Here is a 17517-nt window from a genome sequence, read left to right as displayed (position 1 = left end):
AAATTAATTTAGTAAAGACAAACTAAATGGCCAAGTTATGAATGCAGAACATATGACATTCATGTTAGATGTATGGTGAAATAAGACATTGCAACCCCTATCTTCTTTACATGCATTTAATAACCCACTATATTGAGGCATTCAGATGTCATACTGGATCAACAAGCATATTAGCCAATTATTCACATAACATACAGCAATGCTGCTTCTGCTGATTACCACTTAAGTTTTTTTACTTTTCAATTCAAAAGCAGACTAAGCTCATTAAATACCGTTGTAAGTCTTTCCAAAGCTGAAAACCTCTCATCCCAAGTAGCTGCTGATTTCTCAAACGCTTCGTGTCTTTTGATGAGTTTTTCCACTTCGTCCACACTCTGGCCTATTTCACGACTTGATAGGTATGGCTCCTGTCCCATCAGCCAGGCTTCCGCAACACTTGCATCTCTGGAAAACTGGTGCACCTCCAGAACTGCAATACGTCAACAGAAACCGGTCAGAAATAACAACAGCAACCTTCACTAATAGAGGGAAACTTACATATAACATATAACAGCTACTTTGAAAAATTAAAGAAAAAGTTGTGGCTTTTTTGTTAACAAGTTGTATCACTTTGGTATGCAAGGTTTATACTCAGACATTCCCATATGCACTATTGAGTGTAAAAGCCAAGGTAAAACTAAAACGAAAATAAAAAACATTAGTCTGTTGAATGTGATATTGGCAGCACAAGTAGTTGACGCACTTTGAAATTAGATTAATAGACCAAGTAAAATGATTCTTTACAAAGGACAGTAATACCGTATTTGCTCGATTATAAGACGACCCTGATTATAAGACGACCCCCCAAAATCTAAATATTAATTTAGGAAAAAAACAAAACGCCTGAATATAAGACTACCCTATAGGAAAAAAAAGTTTTACTAGTAAATATTAATGCATGTAAACAATTTTTTCATATCTAATAAAAGCTATGATTGAGAAAAATATATATATTTTTTCATTTCCTTTTATTTGCCAACCTGCCCCCCCAGTTATGCACATCTGCCCCCAGGGTTGCCACTCTGCCCCATGATGTGCCTTTTAACCCTCTATATGCCAGAGTGGCATATAGGGGGTTAAAAGGCAGATCATGGGGCAGAGTGGCATATAGGGGGTTAAAGGGCATTTCTGGAGGTATATATATATAACTGCTAACAACAATCACACTCCTATCAAGTCAAGGCAGCCAATACATGCTGGAACCTGGGGATGATAGGAGTGTGAGTACAGCCTCCCTATGCCATGCTACCACCACCACCCACCTTACACATCCATGCTATCACACACATACTTATTCACAAACATTTAAATACTCATTCATTCCATTAATCACACATACTTCACACATTAATCACAAAAACCCTCCCCCTTACCTGAACTGCAGATCCCCCACTCGAAGACTTCTGCAGGGGCCCGGCTGTGCGAGCAACTTCTCTGGCCCCGCCCCCAGAGGAAGGAGGGGGAGGTAGATTATGTGAGGACTGTGCTAGCTTCCTGTTCTCCTGCTGCTAATAGAAGAGACGCTGCTCGCGACCAAAGCACCGGTAAGCAGCCTGGCAACCTAATCGAGGTCTGATTAGAAGACGACCTCGATTATAAGACGAGGGGTATTTTTCAGAGCATTTGCCATTTGCTCTGAAAAAAACCTCGTCTTATAATCGAGCAAATACGGTAGTCTTCGTGTGTTTACGAACCGAGGAAGGCATTTGCCGGGTACCTTTTTTTTGTCTCCAAGGACAAGAAAAATGTGAAAACTAAACTTTTTATGAAACAAAACTGTTGCTTGTCCCAGGTCTGTGCATTTTGGGTAAGTCTTCCTGGAAAGCTCTTTAGCTTCAAATAACACATGGCTTTATTTAAAAGGTAAGCATTAGATCACAAGCTCTATCTACACCTGTTCTGCAATGTGAGATACCGGCCCATAGAACTGTTTTGACGTGCAAACAATACCACGGCCTATACTTACTCAGTCTCAACCATTCCCATCTGTCCTCCCACTTGTCAATCATCTCTTTTCTCTTCTCCGTCAACTGCAGCAATTTCTCCTTTATCTGTATTTCAATGACAAAAAAAGATATGAGAAACACAATCAAACCGGCGTTTGGCAGCACAGCAGCGGCTTGCATGAAACAACGGAGAGTAACCGGTGTTTTACCTCTTCGGATGCGTAGTGCTTCCTCGCCAAAAGAGATTTCCCAAGCTCAATACAGGTGGTGAAACTGTCATTACGGGCATCGATTTCAGCTTTAACGCCCTGGTGATTATTCATTAGCAATTCTACTGATGAAACATCCCTATAAAATAAAAAATACTCTATGAGTGATAACATTCCTTCTTTTGTCTGATGAGTACACAGCGCTCAGATAAATGTATGTAAAATGTATATGTGTTTAATCCTATTATATTCTTTCTGCAGCAGGGAGAGCGTACAGGTACACAGGGCACTCAGCTGATTCTATCAGTAAACACTGTAATGGGTAATCCGGGGAGGGCTGCCAACCCTTGGCCAGCCAGATGACCCAGACTTTTCACTTATTGGACACACATTCCCCAAAAATCATTGCAGAGATGCACGATCCAGACAATGCAAACACTGCCCTTCAGTCCAAAATTTGGTACTGGCCCCGTATCATCTCATTTTGGCAGCCAAGTAGTAACTAGGGCTGAAAGAACGAATCGATAAAATCGATAATAATCGATAACGGAAATCGTTGTCGACGATTTCCGTTATCGATTAATCGAGTGATCGATTCGTTGTTGGAGCACTCGGCTCCTTTTACTTACCTCCGCGAGCGTTCCCCTCTTCCGCTACACTCTCCGCCTTCTTTTAGTTGCGTGACGGATGTGACGCGTTCCGGAGGTAAGTATTCTTCATGTCTGTGCGAATCGCTCTGTGCGAGTGGCTCCATTCGCACAGAGCGATCCGCGGGGGTGGGGGTGGGGTTTCAGGGGATGCAGGGCAGGGTGGGGGGGCAGGCCAGGGTAGGAGACCGAGTGCAGGGCAGAGTGGGGGTGGGGATGCAGGGCAGGGTGTGAGTGTGGGGGCAGGGCAGGAGACTGGGTGCAGGGCAGAGTGGGGGTGGGGGTGCAGGGCAGAGTGGGGATGGGGATGCAGGGTGTGAGTGTGGGTGCAGGGTGTGAGTGTGGGTGCAGGGTGTGAGTGTGGGGGCAGGGCTGGGTGCAGGGCAGAGTTGGAGACTGGGTGCAGGGGCACAGTGCAAAGTGCTGGGTGCAAAGTGCCAGGGCTGGGTGCAAAGTGCTGGGTGCAAAGTGCTGGGTGCAAAGTGCTGGGTGCAAAGTGCCAGGGCTGGGTGCAAAGTGCCAGGGCTGGGGCAAAGTGCCAGGGCTGGGGCAAAGTGCCAGGGCTGGGGCAAAGTGCCAGGGCTGGGGCAAAGTGCCAGGGCTGGGGCAAAGTGCTGAGGGCTGGGTGCAAAGTGCTGAGGGCTGGGTGCAAAGTGCTGAGGGCTGGGTGCAAAGTGCTGAGGGCTGGGTGCAAAGTGCTGAGGGCTGGGTGCAAAGTGCCAGGGCTGGGTGCAAAGTGCCAGGGCTGGGTGCAAAGTGCCAGGGCAAAGTTTCTTGAACAGTAATAGTCCACCTCTTTTCAGAATGTTTGGGGTTATTTTGTTTCATAAATATTGTGTTTGGGTTTTTGTACTTTGAAAATATTGTTTTTTTATTACATCATAACAAAATAAGAATGTTAATGTAAATTTTAAGTTGTTTTTTAACATCCAGTTCATTAAATTATTTTAAATAAACAAAAAATTTGCATATTGTTTTATTTTATCCGATTAATCGATTAATCGAAAAAATAATCGGCCAACTAATCGATTATTAAAATAATCGTTAGTTGCAGCCCTAGTAGTAACTGTCCTTCGTATCTTTTAGTTGCGTTATACCGTAACTCAATGATTTTTCAATGGCGTTTTCTTCTAAGGCCATCAAAAACTCCAAGACACGAAGCATCAAAGAAGCGATAATAAACATACACAGCAGGAATCCTAAAACCGTAGACTAAAAGTATACAAAAACTGGGCATCTATTTAACAAAAATAAATTTCCTAGAACCGGCTCCCTGGGGGGTGGGGTGATAAAGGCAGCCATTACTAGTTCACCGGACCTGTTTGCAAAAGCTCACGGACCTGCAGGCCTCCTGTGCGGCTTACATACCAACAAGAGAGAACGTCGGCACGCGTCTGCTATGGGGCATTGTCCCTCGGTTTGCATACTTGTTGCTCTAACATACCAATCTGTTTCATTATACTGCAAAACTGGATACCTAAAACATGATTGTGGATTCTATCCTTCGTAACAATCTGGTCAAATATTTTACAAGGAAGGTTGTAATGAATTCACCCTACAGACTCCCCATAGTAAATCACAATAACCTATCATCACAACAGTACCTTGGCTTCTCCTGGGCTTCGATGTGCCGGATAACTTCTTCCATCCAGAGCATAAGGTCTCGCACCATGCTGAAAAATCGGAACTTGTCCCCCGTGTCCACCAGCCGCAGCCTACGTCCCTCACAGGCATCCAGCAAAGCTTTCCAGGCCTCCAGGACCTCGCTCTCTCTCTTTTGTATATCATCTGCTTTATCACCTGCATACGCGGCTTGCAATCTGGCTGCATCTTCCTGGAGCTGCCTGACCTAAAGAAACACAAAGATCATACAGGCCTTAAAGCATAGCAGTCACTTTGCTAAATAGTACATGCATTCTACCCCGAGAGAATTGTGTGTTTTACCACTCTGATCATTGACCCCAAGTAGTACCATACCTTTAAATGTCAATCACAATTTTTGCACAACTGGATTTATTAATTCAAACTACATTTTGCCCGGGAGTTTTCTTTTAGAGATGCTGTAATTGTTTAGGAAACATTACGTGAGATGAACTCAGCATTCCCAGATCAATCTCCTGTCCTAAACTTCTCTTCCTTCTCCTCACCAACCTCTTAATATGATTTAACAACAGAGAAGAAATCAGATAACCGGGAAAAATAATCATACAGATGTTGAGAAAAGAATGATAAAAGCATTTTTTGTGGGTTATTAACAGTTGGCTTTAAGGTGTTCATAACCCTGCTGATTTAAAGATGAAGTGTTCTATGACATATTCAAATTATAAAACACTTAACCTGCTTAGTCATGACTTACTGAAAAAAAATTATTCATTCGCAACAGTTACTGACTTATTTTGACCTCTACCAATTATTTGGAATTTTAAGCTAAAATGAAAATTGATGCTTCCTCTCAGACAAGTTGTTGCCTATCCATTTACCACATCAAAAGGAAAAGACATTTTCTAAAAACACGCCCAGTCTAAAATATGTCAGACATATTATGATTAATTATCGACTAAAATGGAAAAACAGTTTCCGCGTGGAAACAACTTATTATTAAGTACCGTATCATGCAGTGTTCTTACACGTTCTAAAGTGTTTGGTGTGTGTAGTTCCCACCGGGGAGTCGGTTATTAAGACCAATAGGATTTAATATCTCAGAAAGCTACTGATGCCGTGTAAGATATTATTACTTTGGTAAGAAATCACACCATCGAAGCTTTCAATGTAACAAAAAGAAGATCTTTACACAATCTCCATGTATCAGACACTGAGTGTTACTGTATTTTAGGGTTTGTCTTTGAGTCCGATCTCAAGAGATTATGCTCAACATATAAAAGGATGTAATCATAGAACTTTCTAGGCAAAGTAAGGCACACGGGAGGGAAACAGCTGCTACCATCCTTCACAAAAATAATGTTTGCACCGATATAATACTGCATCAAAGACTCACAATAGAACAATCCGTATGGTAGTTTAGTACCAAGTGATTAATACTTCCAATATACAACGTATGGAAGGCATGTCAGTGAGCCACAATTGTAAGCGCCTACCTGTGTGCCAAGCGCTTGAATGTCATGTTCAAATGTAGTATGCATCCTCTGTAGTGTTTCCACGGTGTTCTGATCTCGGCCCAGCTCTTCTGGAAGTTTCTTATGTTTATCTTGAATGCGTCCAAAGACCTCCTTTGCGTCGTGGTAGAATTTGTGCAGTTCGTAAGAGGCAGCCAATATCTGTGTTCTTGTGTCAATCAGTTCCAGCAGGTCGGCCCACGCCTCATTGAGACCATCCTTCCATTCGGCAATGGTAGCTGCATCCGAATGTCCAGAATTAATAAGATCGTCCGCCATGTGGTTGACCGCGTCCACCCTCTCCTGGCCAATATGGCCAGTGTCACGTGCAAACTCTCGGAACCTTTCTTGTAGCATCTGTAAAATGAACACATTTAAAAAGAGAATGATACAGGTGCTTCATCATCATTTAAATAATTTCATAAAATTTTTGCAGATGCTTCTGAAAAGACAATACTAAAAGAAGTACAAAAGAGGAGAAAATATATTACAATCATCATATAAAAAGTATAGGGTCAGCCTTATTATACGGTGTCATATTCTGCTCATTAGATCTACCAAAAAGTCTGAAAATCTAAAACCAGAATCATTCAGAAAGCATGCTGTGATTGGTCAGCGCAGCAGAGCGCCAGCCAATCACAGGCACAAATCACAGACTACGTGAGGGTCCACTCAGAAGGCATGCAGTATCTGCTCAGTCTGCCTCGGAAACAAACAGCGAGAGTGTTAATTTACATCATCGCTTATATAGTCAAGTGAATTGGCAATTTACAGCATTTTAAAACAATGTCAGACAGAGGAGCCTCACAGAACGAGCTGGAGAGGCCTAATTAACGAATCACATATTCAGAAACTAAACAAAGGTGCAATTCGGCCAAACAAATCCAAATTGACAAATCTCCATGACATAACACACTCCTATGACAGTCTCTCCGGTATACAGGAGTATGAACTTCTGTGCAACTTACTGTAACATGCTCATAATCCTGCCCGAGCTCATGCGATCCTGCCACCACTTCTCTCTCAGCGATCCATTGCTCTAAGTCATCGACCTCGCGGTTCAGCTGGAAAAGCCTGTGTCGTTCGTCTAGTTTTCCTCTTCTCTCTTCAGAAAGATCCTTCAGACCCGCGTACAGCTTATCAACTTTGGACTGGCGCATACTGATGCGTTCACTGCAAAAGGGCAAAGGATTGAAATCATTAGGAATCCCAATAAATTAAGGTAGGCAATGTATATAAATGGCATGGGGAAATCTACTCGGTGATAATGTACAACGTAACGTTTTTTGCTTAATGTGTCTGTCTACAAACATGGAAAAACAGGCATTTTGTAACTCAGTGAATAGACTGTAATGAGCACACACCTCTCTGGATGACCATCTGCCACCAGTGCCCTGCTGGTTTTGGAAAGCTGGTGCACGGTTTCTGCGTAGTCCTCCACCGCCTGTTCCAGAATCTGATGCTTTTTCAGCATAGAAACTGCACTCTGCTCATCCTGAAAGTTAACGACAGTCAAACGTCATGCGTACATTTTCAATTCGTATTCCAGTGAAATAATTTCTCCCTTAATATTTATATAGATTTTTAGATCTTTTATTTTTTTTTTTTTTAGATATAGATCTCCAAGAACTCCAAACTGTATGGCCAATTGCCATTTAACCTCTAAGGACCCTGGTTTCCCTGTGGGGCTAAAAAGGTTACACCATAGCATGCATATATTAAAATAACGTTTCCATCACCTTAGCCTTCTCCTCAGACATCATGTACAGCTCCTGCTCGCTCATCCAGGCTTCAGCTTCAGCAGCATCAAAGTAATACTGCTGGGCTTTGTGGGCTTCCTCTAGCCTCTTATGCCTCTTCTCTGTCTCTTCGATTAAGAGGTTCCATAGAGCCTGGAGATCTGCCAGCCTCTGCTTAATTGGTTCTGCATTGAGGCTTCCATCTTCCAAAATCTTTTGGCTCCTCTCGAAAATATCATCATTGCGGTGCTGGTGGCCCTGGATCTCCTTCTGAAGGGTCTGCATTAAACAGAAAAATCCTCGATTGACCGTCTGAGAAGAGTTGGAGGCGCTGTGCCCAGTGGTCAGTTGGGATCTGATACAATCAATCCCCCCCCCCCCCATAATAATACAGAATAAAGCAAAACAGGCATTAAGTCGTAAACTCCTTTTGTTGTATTATCAATTAAGTATCAACATTTCTCATATCAGTAAAACAGAAGACCTGTGTGTGTTTCTGGTACTTCTCTCCTACAGCACTTGTGATTTTCTGTAGATTTCTAATTGATTGCATTTCACACAGCGTTCTTTTACTCAACTGTAACGTGTGAATTTTACGTCAACTCGGTAACCAAATCTCCAAGGTGGAGAAATTGCACATTTTTAAGGTCACCAAGAATTTTTATGATAATATAAAGTAGTGACGTCCAGGACGGTTGTGGATTAGAGAGGCAAACCTTGGGGATTATTTATCCGTAAAGCAGAGTATGTTTTTCATTAGTTAGAAACGTAGAAAATGACCAAAAGAAAAGACTGCAGAACATTTCTGGGAGAGGAAACCAGCCGTCTTCGTTTTCAAGCATAACTTGTACTCTATAACCCTCTCACTGTTTACTTTTTGGGTGTAGCAAGGAAGGAAATTACGCTAATCGCATTCCTTTGCTGTGTTGTAGCCCAAGACCAGAAAATGTAATACATATATACAACGGTCATAATGTTACAATGGGTTCCTGCCAGATATAGCAGCAGGAATAAAATAACATTTAACCTGATGAATATACACTTTAAGACATAAATGACAATATATACTTTATACGCAAAATAAAATCTAAAAATAAACGTCTGTTAAAATTTGCAGTTTGAAAAACTAATTTATTTTACTTGTACCCCATTTTCCAAGAGAACATTGCCTGTGTTACACTCCTACGGGTTTACTCCAGTATCGTGAAGGAGATTACCGGAGCTTCACATACACAGCTCCATATCTTTCCATGGTGTAAAAGTGATATAAAAACATTAAAACAGCCTGCATGTTTTATTGAGCAACACTTGTTTAAAGGAAGTCTTGATATTTTTATTGCGTATTGAAACCTATTGTGCGCATATACGTGAATGCCCTCCCTAGCGGCCAATACTGAAACCAGAAAGCATTAGTATGTAAACACGCTAAGCATGTGTTTAGTAGCAATCGATCGCATATCTTCAGACAGCATACATCTCACTGCAGCTACTCCTATTGAGGAGAATGGGGGTCCTAGTGAACAGGTGTAAGAGGCATACTGGGGTACGCTAGCTGGTTTGGAATGAGTGAAGAGACCCATCACTCGCACCGAGAAGGCGCCAATCTTGGTGAGAGCGACATAGGCTTGGATCTTAACCCCTTAAGGACCGGGCTCATTTTTCGTTTTGTACCCTGTGGGACCGAGGCTGTTTTAATACTTTTGTGGTGCTTGTGTTCAGCTGTAATTTTCTCCTCACCCATTTAGTGTACCCACATAAGTTATATATTGTTTTTTTCAGGACAAGATGGGCTTTCTTCAGATACCATTATTTTGATCGTATCATCTTATTTACTATAAAAAAAATTAAAAAAACATGGTGAAAAATTGAAAAAAAAACACATTTTATGACTTTTACTTGAAAAATCTTTTACTCACCTAAAAAAGCAAGTAAAAAAACTAGCTAAATAGATTCTACTACTTGTCCTGAGTTTAGAAATACCCAATGTTTTTATGTTTTTTTGCTGTTTTTTGTAAGTTATAGGGCAATAAGTACAAACAGCGTTTTATGATTTCCAAATCTTTTTTTAACAAATCTGGTCAGTCTGCCTCCATCTCCTCTTTGGAACATCTTTGAAGCCGGTTAACTCAATTTAACCCATTCAAACCATATATTTTTGAAAACTAGACACCCCAGGGTATTCCAAATGCTGTTATTTTAACCCTTTCCATGCACCAATTATACAACTACACTTTGTCAAACTTTGTAATAGTAATTTTTTTTATTTTTTTTTTCCACACAAATTGTACTTTAGTTATAGATATACAGGTGCTGGTATATGTCACTGTCAAACAACACCCCAATATGTGTTCAGGAACATCTCCTGAGTGCAGTGATACCCGACATGCATGGGTTTGTCGGGTTGTTTCAGATTTAAAATGCCACATTTGGGAAGTGCGCTTTTTTTCTCCATTTTGGTCAGTCTGTACCTATGCCCTATCTTTGAGCTAGGCCACTCCAATTTACCCCATCAGCCATTTTTTTTATATATTAGACACCCCTTGGGTATTTGAAGTGCTTTTATTTTAACTCTTTGTTGAGATTTTTTAGAAATTTTAGCACTTGCTCAAAATAATAAACTTTATTTTTTAATTTTATTTTATTTTTTTAATACTTTTTTTATATTTTTTTTTACACATTTTGCTGGTACTGGATGGTTCATCTAGTGACATCACTGCATAATTATTTTTAAATGTTAGCACATTTTTTTTTATTTTTTTTTTCCATTTTTTATTTATTTTTATTTTTTTTTGAATATTTTACTAATCACATAGTGATTAGAAAGCTGGGCTCCATTGACTTGCATGGTTGAATGCAGTACCTGTATTCAACCAGCAAGTGGAGCCAGTTCTCTAGAGGGTCTGGAGACCCTCTAGCGAACTTTTTCGTCTTTATTGTTTTATTTCCCGGGCCGCCGCCATCTTGCTTGATGGCGAAGATCACCGGCAGCGGCGGCTGTGACCGCTCTCCGGAGCGGACACAGCCCACCCAGAGGTAAGTGTTTGGTGTCGCTGGATGCCTCCTGATCGAGGCATTCCAGCGACACCATTTAAGTTTAGGAGGCGATCGTTGATCGCCTCCTAAACGCTTTTAAAACGGGCGTCCGCCGCCATACAATGTATGGCGGCTGTTGACGCCCCGGGGAGGGGCCATACATGGCCCCCGATGCCGATCTCGGCCTTGCTGAATGCCTCGACATCGAGGCATTGCAGCAAGGCTGTTTAAGCGAAGAAAGTGATCCTTGATCACTTTCTAAGCTTATTTAATTTTTTGACGGTTCAGGACCGTCAAAGGTCATTTAGTGACCTTCTTGTTATGACGGTCCTGAACCGGCAAAGGTCGCGAAGGGGTTAAAGGAGAAGTGGAATACACAAAATGTATGAAAATAAAGGCACTCTGTTCTATTGATAATGTGGTATAAAAGGAAACATCCTATTTTTGCCGGGTCCTTAAGCCCTAAACTCCAAAGTCTTGTGTTGAGAAGAACACGGTGGAACATTAACACTTTAACTGCTGCATGACACAGTAATAAGCCACAAACCTGGTTTTTCTTTATCAACAGCTGTACAGTCTGGAGGTTGTGTCCGTGGTCGGTTGATGTAGCAATAGGCATTCTCTCTTCAACCCAGAGCTGAAAATGCAAAGACAGAGACATTTCTAAGCCATCGCTGCACACAGCTAATTATCTTACCAAACAGCATCAATTACTGGACCGGGGCCAAAAGCAAAGTTTCATTTGGACTTAACCCAACCTTCCATCTCCAAGTAATTATGAATGAAATAACAGTAGTTATCATACTTGGCAACATCTCAGTAAAGGCAGATAAACAAAACAATGTTTACCTCGGTTTGTAAAAATTAGGAGGGGGGGCACAATTCAGGAAGGCTATGTCATAAGAAGATTTTTGGTAAGAAAAGCACTTTATCCCATTCTACACACACAATATTTTCTTCGAACTATCAACAACCTATACACCCAGGAAGAAAAACAGAATAAAGGAATTTAAACATGCTTGGGAGAGGCATATGTCTATTCTAAATCTAAGAGAAGACAAAGGCTCAAGGATTGAGAGACTAGACAGGGTTAATGGTTGTCGGCTGCCAAACGCTATGTTTCTATTTTGAACTAAATGCAAGATCTGTGTATAACATTTGAATGTGAATTGCGCATGCTGTGCATATAATAATCTTACAATTTCATCTTCCACATCCCGGTTAAACTGGTGAATTTCTTTGGAAGCCAGCAGGTACTTCTTCCTCTCATTCAGGGGGGCTAGCAGTTCCATGAATCTATGCTCCACCACCACACGCTTGCCATCCACTTCGTCTGGGCTCTTTCCCTCCTGACTCAGTGCCTGAGCTTGGCTTCGTAGCTCTTCTACCTCCTTCTTGCGCACATCCATCTGGTTCTCCAGCATCTATAAGAAACAGGTATTTGTAATCAAACGCAATCCGGCCTGATTAAATGACGTTTCCTAGGCTACAACGTGGTCTTCTGCACCTGATCACACTCACTGCACACAATACGTGGCTAATGGCCCCTGCTGATAAGGGCAGACACAGATTTCATGATGGGGATGCTGTAGCTCTCATTCAAAGACAATTAAAGATGATTAACATTAAATACCCCTCAAAGGTACTAAAAATTAAAGGAAACCTTAAGATATACGCATGCCACTGGATTTTGCACTGGGAAAGAAATAGGCAGCTGGCATGTTGCGATGCTTATCTACATCAGTAGAACCCTTCATGGATTTGCTCACAAGCTTTCAATGTCACACAGAGCCTCGGTGTCCCCTTGAGGACATTGACTCCAGAAGCCTTTTTTTCTGTTGCACAATTCTGGCTCAGATTGGGAAAAAAAACCCATAAGATTTTGCCAAAGAGAGAAATATCTACAACAATTGTATTTTCCAACAGGCTTATTTCCAGAACGTGGAATACAGTAACCTCTCTTCACTGGCCTTCCATATCTGACATTTCAGAGATCGCATTCCACAAAGCTGTCTGGACTGTAACAATAAATTTGCAAACAGAAGCTTTTTGGAGCTTAATGGAAGGGAAGGGGGCGGTGTGGGGGCCCAGGGTTTTGTACTCATTCCCCCTTTTGTTCCTTGTTTTATACATCTATGAAAGCGCTAATGAGCTCAAGTCAAGTCATTTTACCTCCTTACAGAACATTTTTGGCCAAAAAAAAAAAAAAAAAAAATCAAAGACTCCTTCAATGTTTGGCTTTCAACGGCTTTAGTTTTAGACAAGTAGACAAACCATTCTATTTGCGACAAGATATTTATAGAAGTCTGTGCGTACAGACACACTACTAGAATTCAGAAATTAAGATAAGGCAAGAAGGTTTTCCCTTCATTGCAGATTATTAAGTGTTAATCGTTTGCTTCTTTAAAAAACGTCCATCCATTCCCATGCTTTGTTTTGTGACAATAGTCTGTATAGTCTGTGGCTGTGATAAATAGCTCAGATAAAAGGGAATTGCCATAACTGGCCATGCCTGCAACCAAAAGTCCATTCTATACGTGATATTAGACTTCACCTCTCTACTGATTCCATGCTCGGATTCATACCAGGCTTATTACGTAGCTTTCCTGAGCAAAACCAGTAACACAAAACAATGTATTTTTAAAGAAAACGATTAGCGGAGAGATTCAGTGACTGCGGGCTAACATTAGGCGGCCAAACCCTTCATTCTGTTACGTCAAAGTGTCCCATGCACAGAGGCACCACGTTGATCCGTTTACCTGCTGCTTTTTCAGAAGGATATTCACGCTGGTGAGGTCCTTCCCATAGTCGTCTGACTGAATCTGACTTTCCAAACCGTGGAGCCACTTGTCCAAATCTGCACAGCTCTGGGTGAAAAGTTCAGCTTTGTTGGCATCGAAAAGCCTCTGGGCTTTCATCTGTGTCGTAGACTCCAACTCTTCCCACATTTTATGTAAGGCTGTCATCTTCTCCTTCACGACGACCTCGGTTTCTGGCTTCTCTGCAATGAGCTGGTTTCCTTCCTACAAAATAGTAAATTCAAGTTTCACAACCAAATACCAGCCACAGACACACTAAGTTGAGATGCCCTGGTCATCCGAAAACCAGAAATAACCCGAAATATGAGTCTAATAAAACCTTTTAGAAACCTGCAAATAGAGATGGTTTATGCATTTTGTAAAACAAACTCACATTATAGGGGCAGTATGGTTATTTTTTTTTTTCTGCTCTTACATTGTCTGAAACAGACGCTGCGCTAAAGAACAGGAATAAGGGGTGCAGGAGGAAGCGAGCCTGGTACATAAAGTGCAAACAAATGTGCAAGCTTTACCAGATAAGTAAAGTTTGCTTAATTGTTCCCTTAAGTAATTTTTTTCCAATTAACACAAATGGAGTAACCCTCTGCCATCAGAACTTGGCAGGGAAGCTCAATACATCATAAATTATGTGTAAAGGGGTGTCTGATATTACAAATACATTCAAAATAAAAATGATTGTACCTTTTCAATTTTGTCCAGCCACTCCTTATTGGATGCCAGTTCTGCCATGAACGCCTGGTGTTTCAGCCACTTGCTGTGCAGATTCCTGGCTTCATCATAGGACATATCACGGGCCGTGAGCATCTTCTCGTTAATCCACAGAGAGAGCTGGGAGGTACAGAAAACATGTAATTATTCACAAATCAAAAACAGTACTGTATTAAACGACAAAGTGCTGATCTAGTGAAATAACTTGTGCACATTGGCTGTCTGTACCCAAAAGCATATAGTAATTACCAAACAGGCTAAACCTTGCCACGGGGTGATCTAGCAGCGTATATATATATATATTATACGCATAACCTTGATGGCAGGGGCATTCAATAGCAAGATAGGGGCTTTAAGAAATCCTGTAAATGAACAGATGCTGTCATATGGTGTTTAATAGAAACGTGATGTCCTATCAATGTTATTCTCACAAATCTCTAATAGCAACATCTGTGGAATTTACATAGTCTATGGCCACATAGGTCTGATACGTGCATTTATTGATCCAGCGGTCACCTACCTCCTGGAAATCCTGGAGAAACTTTTGCATCTCTTGGTTATCCTTCAGCCGCATCAAGAGATCATTTGCTGCCTCTCGATTTCTTCTATGTCTGTACAGGAAACATGAGCAAAAACAGGCATGATCATCACCAAATTGTTTTGCATACCTTACAACATAAAACTAAAAGGAATGCCGCCCGTGAAAATGAATGCATTCATTTAAACTGCTTTTCTTAAACACGGACCTGTCATCAATTGAATCGACTTTCTCTTGAATCCTGTCAGAGTTGATGTTGCCGTCTTTGACCAGACGTCTCCCAGTTTCTACTACAGCCTTGATTTTCTCCTCACTGGCATCCATTGTGGTCATGAAATCTTCCTGCTTCTTGATGGCCGCTTCTGCGGCTTCCAGGTTATTGGGCATTTCGGTATGTGCCAGGACATATTCCTGCATTAGCAAAAGGAAAAAAAAATAGTACATAAAAAAATAGTAAAAAAAAAAACAAACCACATTAAAACAGTAGTTTCATGAGTTCTGGTGACAGCAAAACACTGTACCTGGTTATTAAGAAATGCTTCTGCCTGCTTTGTATCTCTCAGGAACAGCTGATAAGCGTGGGACTGAGACAGAAGGTTTTGCCTGTTCTCCCACATTTTGTGAAGCTCATTCCATCCGGTATCAAGAGCCTGGAGACGCTGATGTAAGAACATGTACTGTGCATCTGTTTGCCCTTGTGTTACCATCTCCCCCATGTCCCTCATTTTCTGGTAATCCTCCTCGTAATTGTAAATTTCATTTTTAATGCTTTCATGCTGAGTAAGCAGCTTTTCAGCCTCAGCCAACGTGTTTGGCATATCTTCTGAGGCAATAGCAGTTTGGGTTCTGGACAGCCAAGACTGGAAGTCATCTAACTCGCGCAAGAACTGCTGTAGCTTGCTGGCTTCTCCTAAAGACTCTTCTCTGGTCTTCAGAGTGGTTTTCATTTCTTCCCAAACATCGTTAATTTCGGCGAGTCTGTCCAATATTGCCTGAGCCTGGTCAGGGTGTTCAGCTTCCAGTTTCTCTGCCTCTTTCTGAAGATCAGTTAATTTAGCCTCAATGGCAGCCAGGTCCCGTTCCATACCAGTCAACTTCCTCTGGAGAGCCATGACTCCAGCAAGGTCATTGCCCAGCTCCTGCGTGGATTCAATCACCTTTGTCTTCTCTCTAATCCAGGACTTGGTCTCATTGCACTCAAGATGGTAGTTCTGAATGCTCAGAGCGGAGTTAAGTGCATCCTTTGTTCTGTCAACTAGCTCTCTAAATTGACTCCATCTATAAAAAAAAAAACAAAACAACGTCACATTTCACATTTGCACATATCAAGATTAATTGAAACACAAACAAAAGAAAATAAACATTAAAGCCTCCAGTTTTAGATGATGGGCTTCTCAACTAACCTGGTGTTCAGCTTATCTTGCTGTGCTTTGATTTCTCTCTCACTTGGATGTCCACTATGAATCAGCTGACGAGCAATTTGGTTCACAACAGCCACTCTTGATGCTTGATTGTTCATTTCTGGCTCCAAACTTTCAAATCTAAGATTAAAGCAGTTTGAGGTTAGTAATGTATTATATATATATATATATATATATATATATATATATATATATATATATATATATATATATATATATGAGCAAACATTTAAAAAAGATGGTCACCTGTGCTGTATGACCTCCAGATCTTCCAGTTTCTCAGGGATTTGCATGTTGTTTAGCCACTGCTCCTTCTCATCAATCCAGAGTTCACATGCATCTGCTTCACTGAACATCTTGTACAACGTAAGGGCATCCTGCAGGGCCTGTTTCCGGAGCCGTGACAGTTCTGCCAACTCTTTGTACCGTTCCTCCATTCCTGATAACCTGCTCTGCACTTCTGAAGAATCAAACTGGTCCTCTGGTAGAGCCCCAGCCTGCTCATGGAGGGCATCAATAGTGGACCTGTAATTTGCGATTTCTTCTGCAACATCCTTGTGCTTTTTCACCAAGGACTGAGTGGAATATTCGTCATGGCCAACATCATTGCTTGACACAATCCTCAGAATGTCTACCATCCAGGCATCAATGTCATCAGCATCCGCCTGAAACTGATGGAAACTGGATGTTTCTTCCAGACGCTTCTTCCTTATAGCAGACAACTTTTCAAGGTTAGCCCATTGCTCCTGAATATCAACAACTCTCTCCTTTATTTTTTCAGATCCGAAATGTTCTTCTGCAATCATCTCCTCGCCTTCTTTTATGGTCTGTAGTAAGTGACCACTGCGTCCACTCATTTCATCTTCAAATGCTTTATGTTTGCTTAGCAGACGGACAACACTTGTCAAGTCCTTTCCATAGTCATCGGAAGACAATATCTGCTCCTTCTCCCTAATCCACCCTTCCTCTTCTGCCATTTCCCAGAAAAACTTCCAAAGGCGTCTGGACTCTTCCAGGCGCGACCTTCTTTCAACGGCCAACTGGCATAACTCTTGGTAACAAAACTCCATATGAGCCACTCGATCCCGGATAACCTGAGGGTCACATGGTTTATAACCTGCGCAGAAAATTTAAAACATAATATGTAAACTTGTGGATTGTTACATGACGCATTTATTAAGTTTGTTTGAAATGGAGGGCTAAGATTCTATAAAACCGTTAATTTTGTAGAATCTTAAATTTAGATTTTATTTCTCAACCCAAATCAAATCTGACTACATACATTATGCCTGTGATTGCAAGTGA

At 41.4% G+C, this 17517-nt stretch overlaps 1 protein-coding gene across 2 annotated transcripts in view; it reads right to left on the bottom strand.

Moving 5' to 3' along the window:
* The window catches only part of LOC149303184 (spectrin beta chain, non-erythrocytic 1-like), a 63524-nt gene that overhangs the window by 9557 nt on the left and 36450 nt on the right, over nt 1-17517 (bottom strand). For both annotated transcript variants that reach the window (XM_089481622.1, XM_089481623.1), the window contains exons 13-29: nt 16459-17329; nt 16195-16332; nt 15313-16069; nt 15000-15202; nt 14774-14864; nt 14227-14373; nt 13486-13749; nt 11926-12150; nt 11274-11363; nt 7694-7972; nt 7319-7449; nt 6923-7127; nt 5937-6311; nt 4446-4690; nt 2195-2333; nt 2006-2090; nt 273-469 (exon numbers count right to left, since the gene is read on the bottom strand). In XM_089481622.1, coding sequence (XP_089337748.1) covers nt 273-469; nt 2006-2090; nt 2195-2333; nt 4446-4690; nt 5937-6311; nt 6923-7127; nt 7319-7449; nt 7694-7972; nt 11274-11363; nt 11926-12150; nt 13486-13749; nt 14227-14373; nt 14774-14864; nt 15000-15202; nt 15313-16069; nt 16195-16332; nt 16459-17329 — 4442 coding nt within the window. The remainder of the gene's footprint in view (nt 1-272; nt 470-2005; nt 2091-2194; nt 2334-4445; nt 4691-5936; nt 6312-6922; nt 7128-7318; nt 7450-7693; nt 7973-11273; nt 11364-11925; nt 12151-13485; nt 13750-14226; nt 14374-14773; nt 14865-14999; nt 15203-15312; nt 16070-16194; nt 16333-16458; nt 17330-17517) is intronic.

The sequence above is a fragment of the Sceloporus occidentalis genome, unplaced genomic scaffold, assembly GCF_023333645.1.
Source record: "Sceloporus occidentalis isolate IW3139 unplaced genomic scaffold, rSceOcc1.0.p SCAF_15, whole genome shotgun sequence".
Taxonomy (NCBI): Eukaryota; Metazoa; Chordata; class Lepidosauria; order Squamata; family Phrynosomatidae; genus Sceloporus; species Sceloporus occidentalis.
This window is presented reverse-complemented; position numbering and strand designations above follow the sequence as displayed.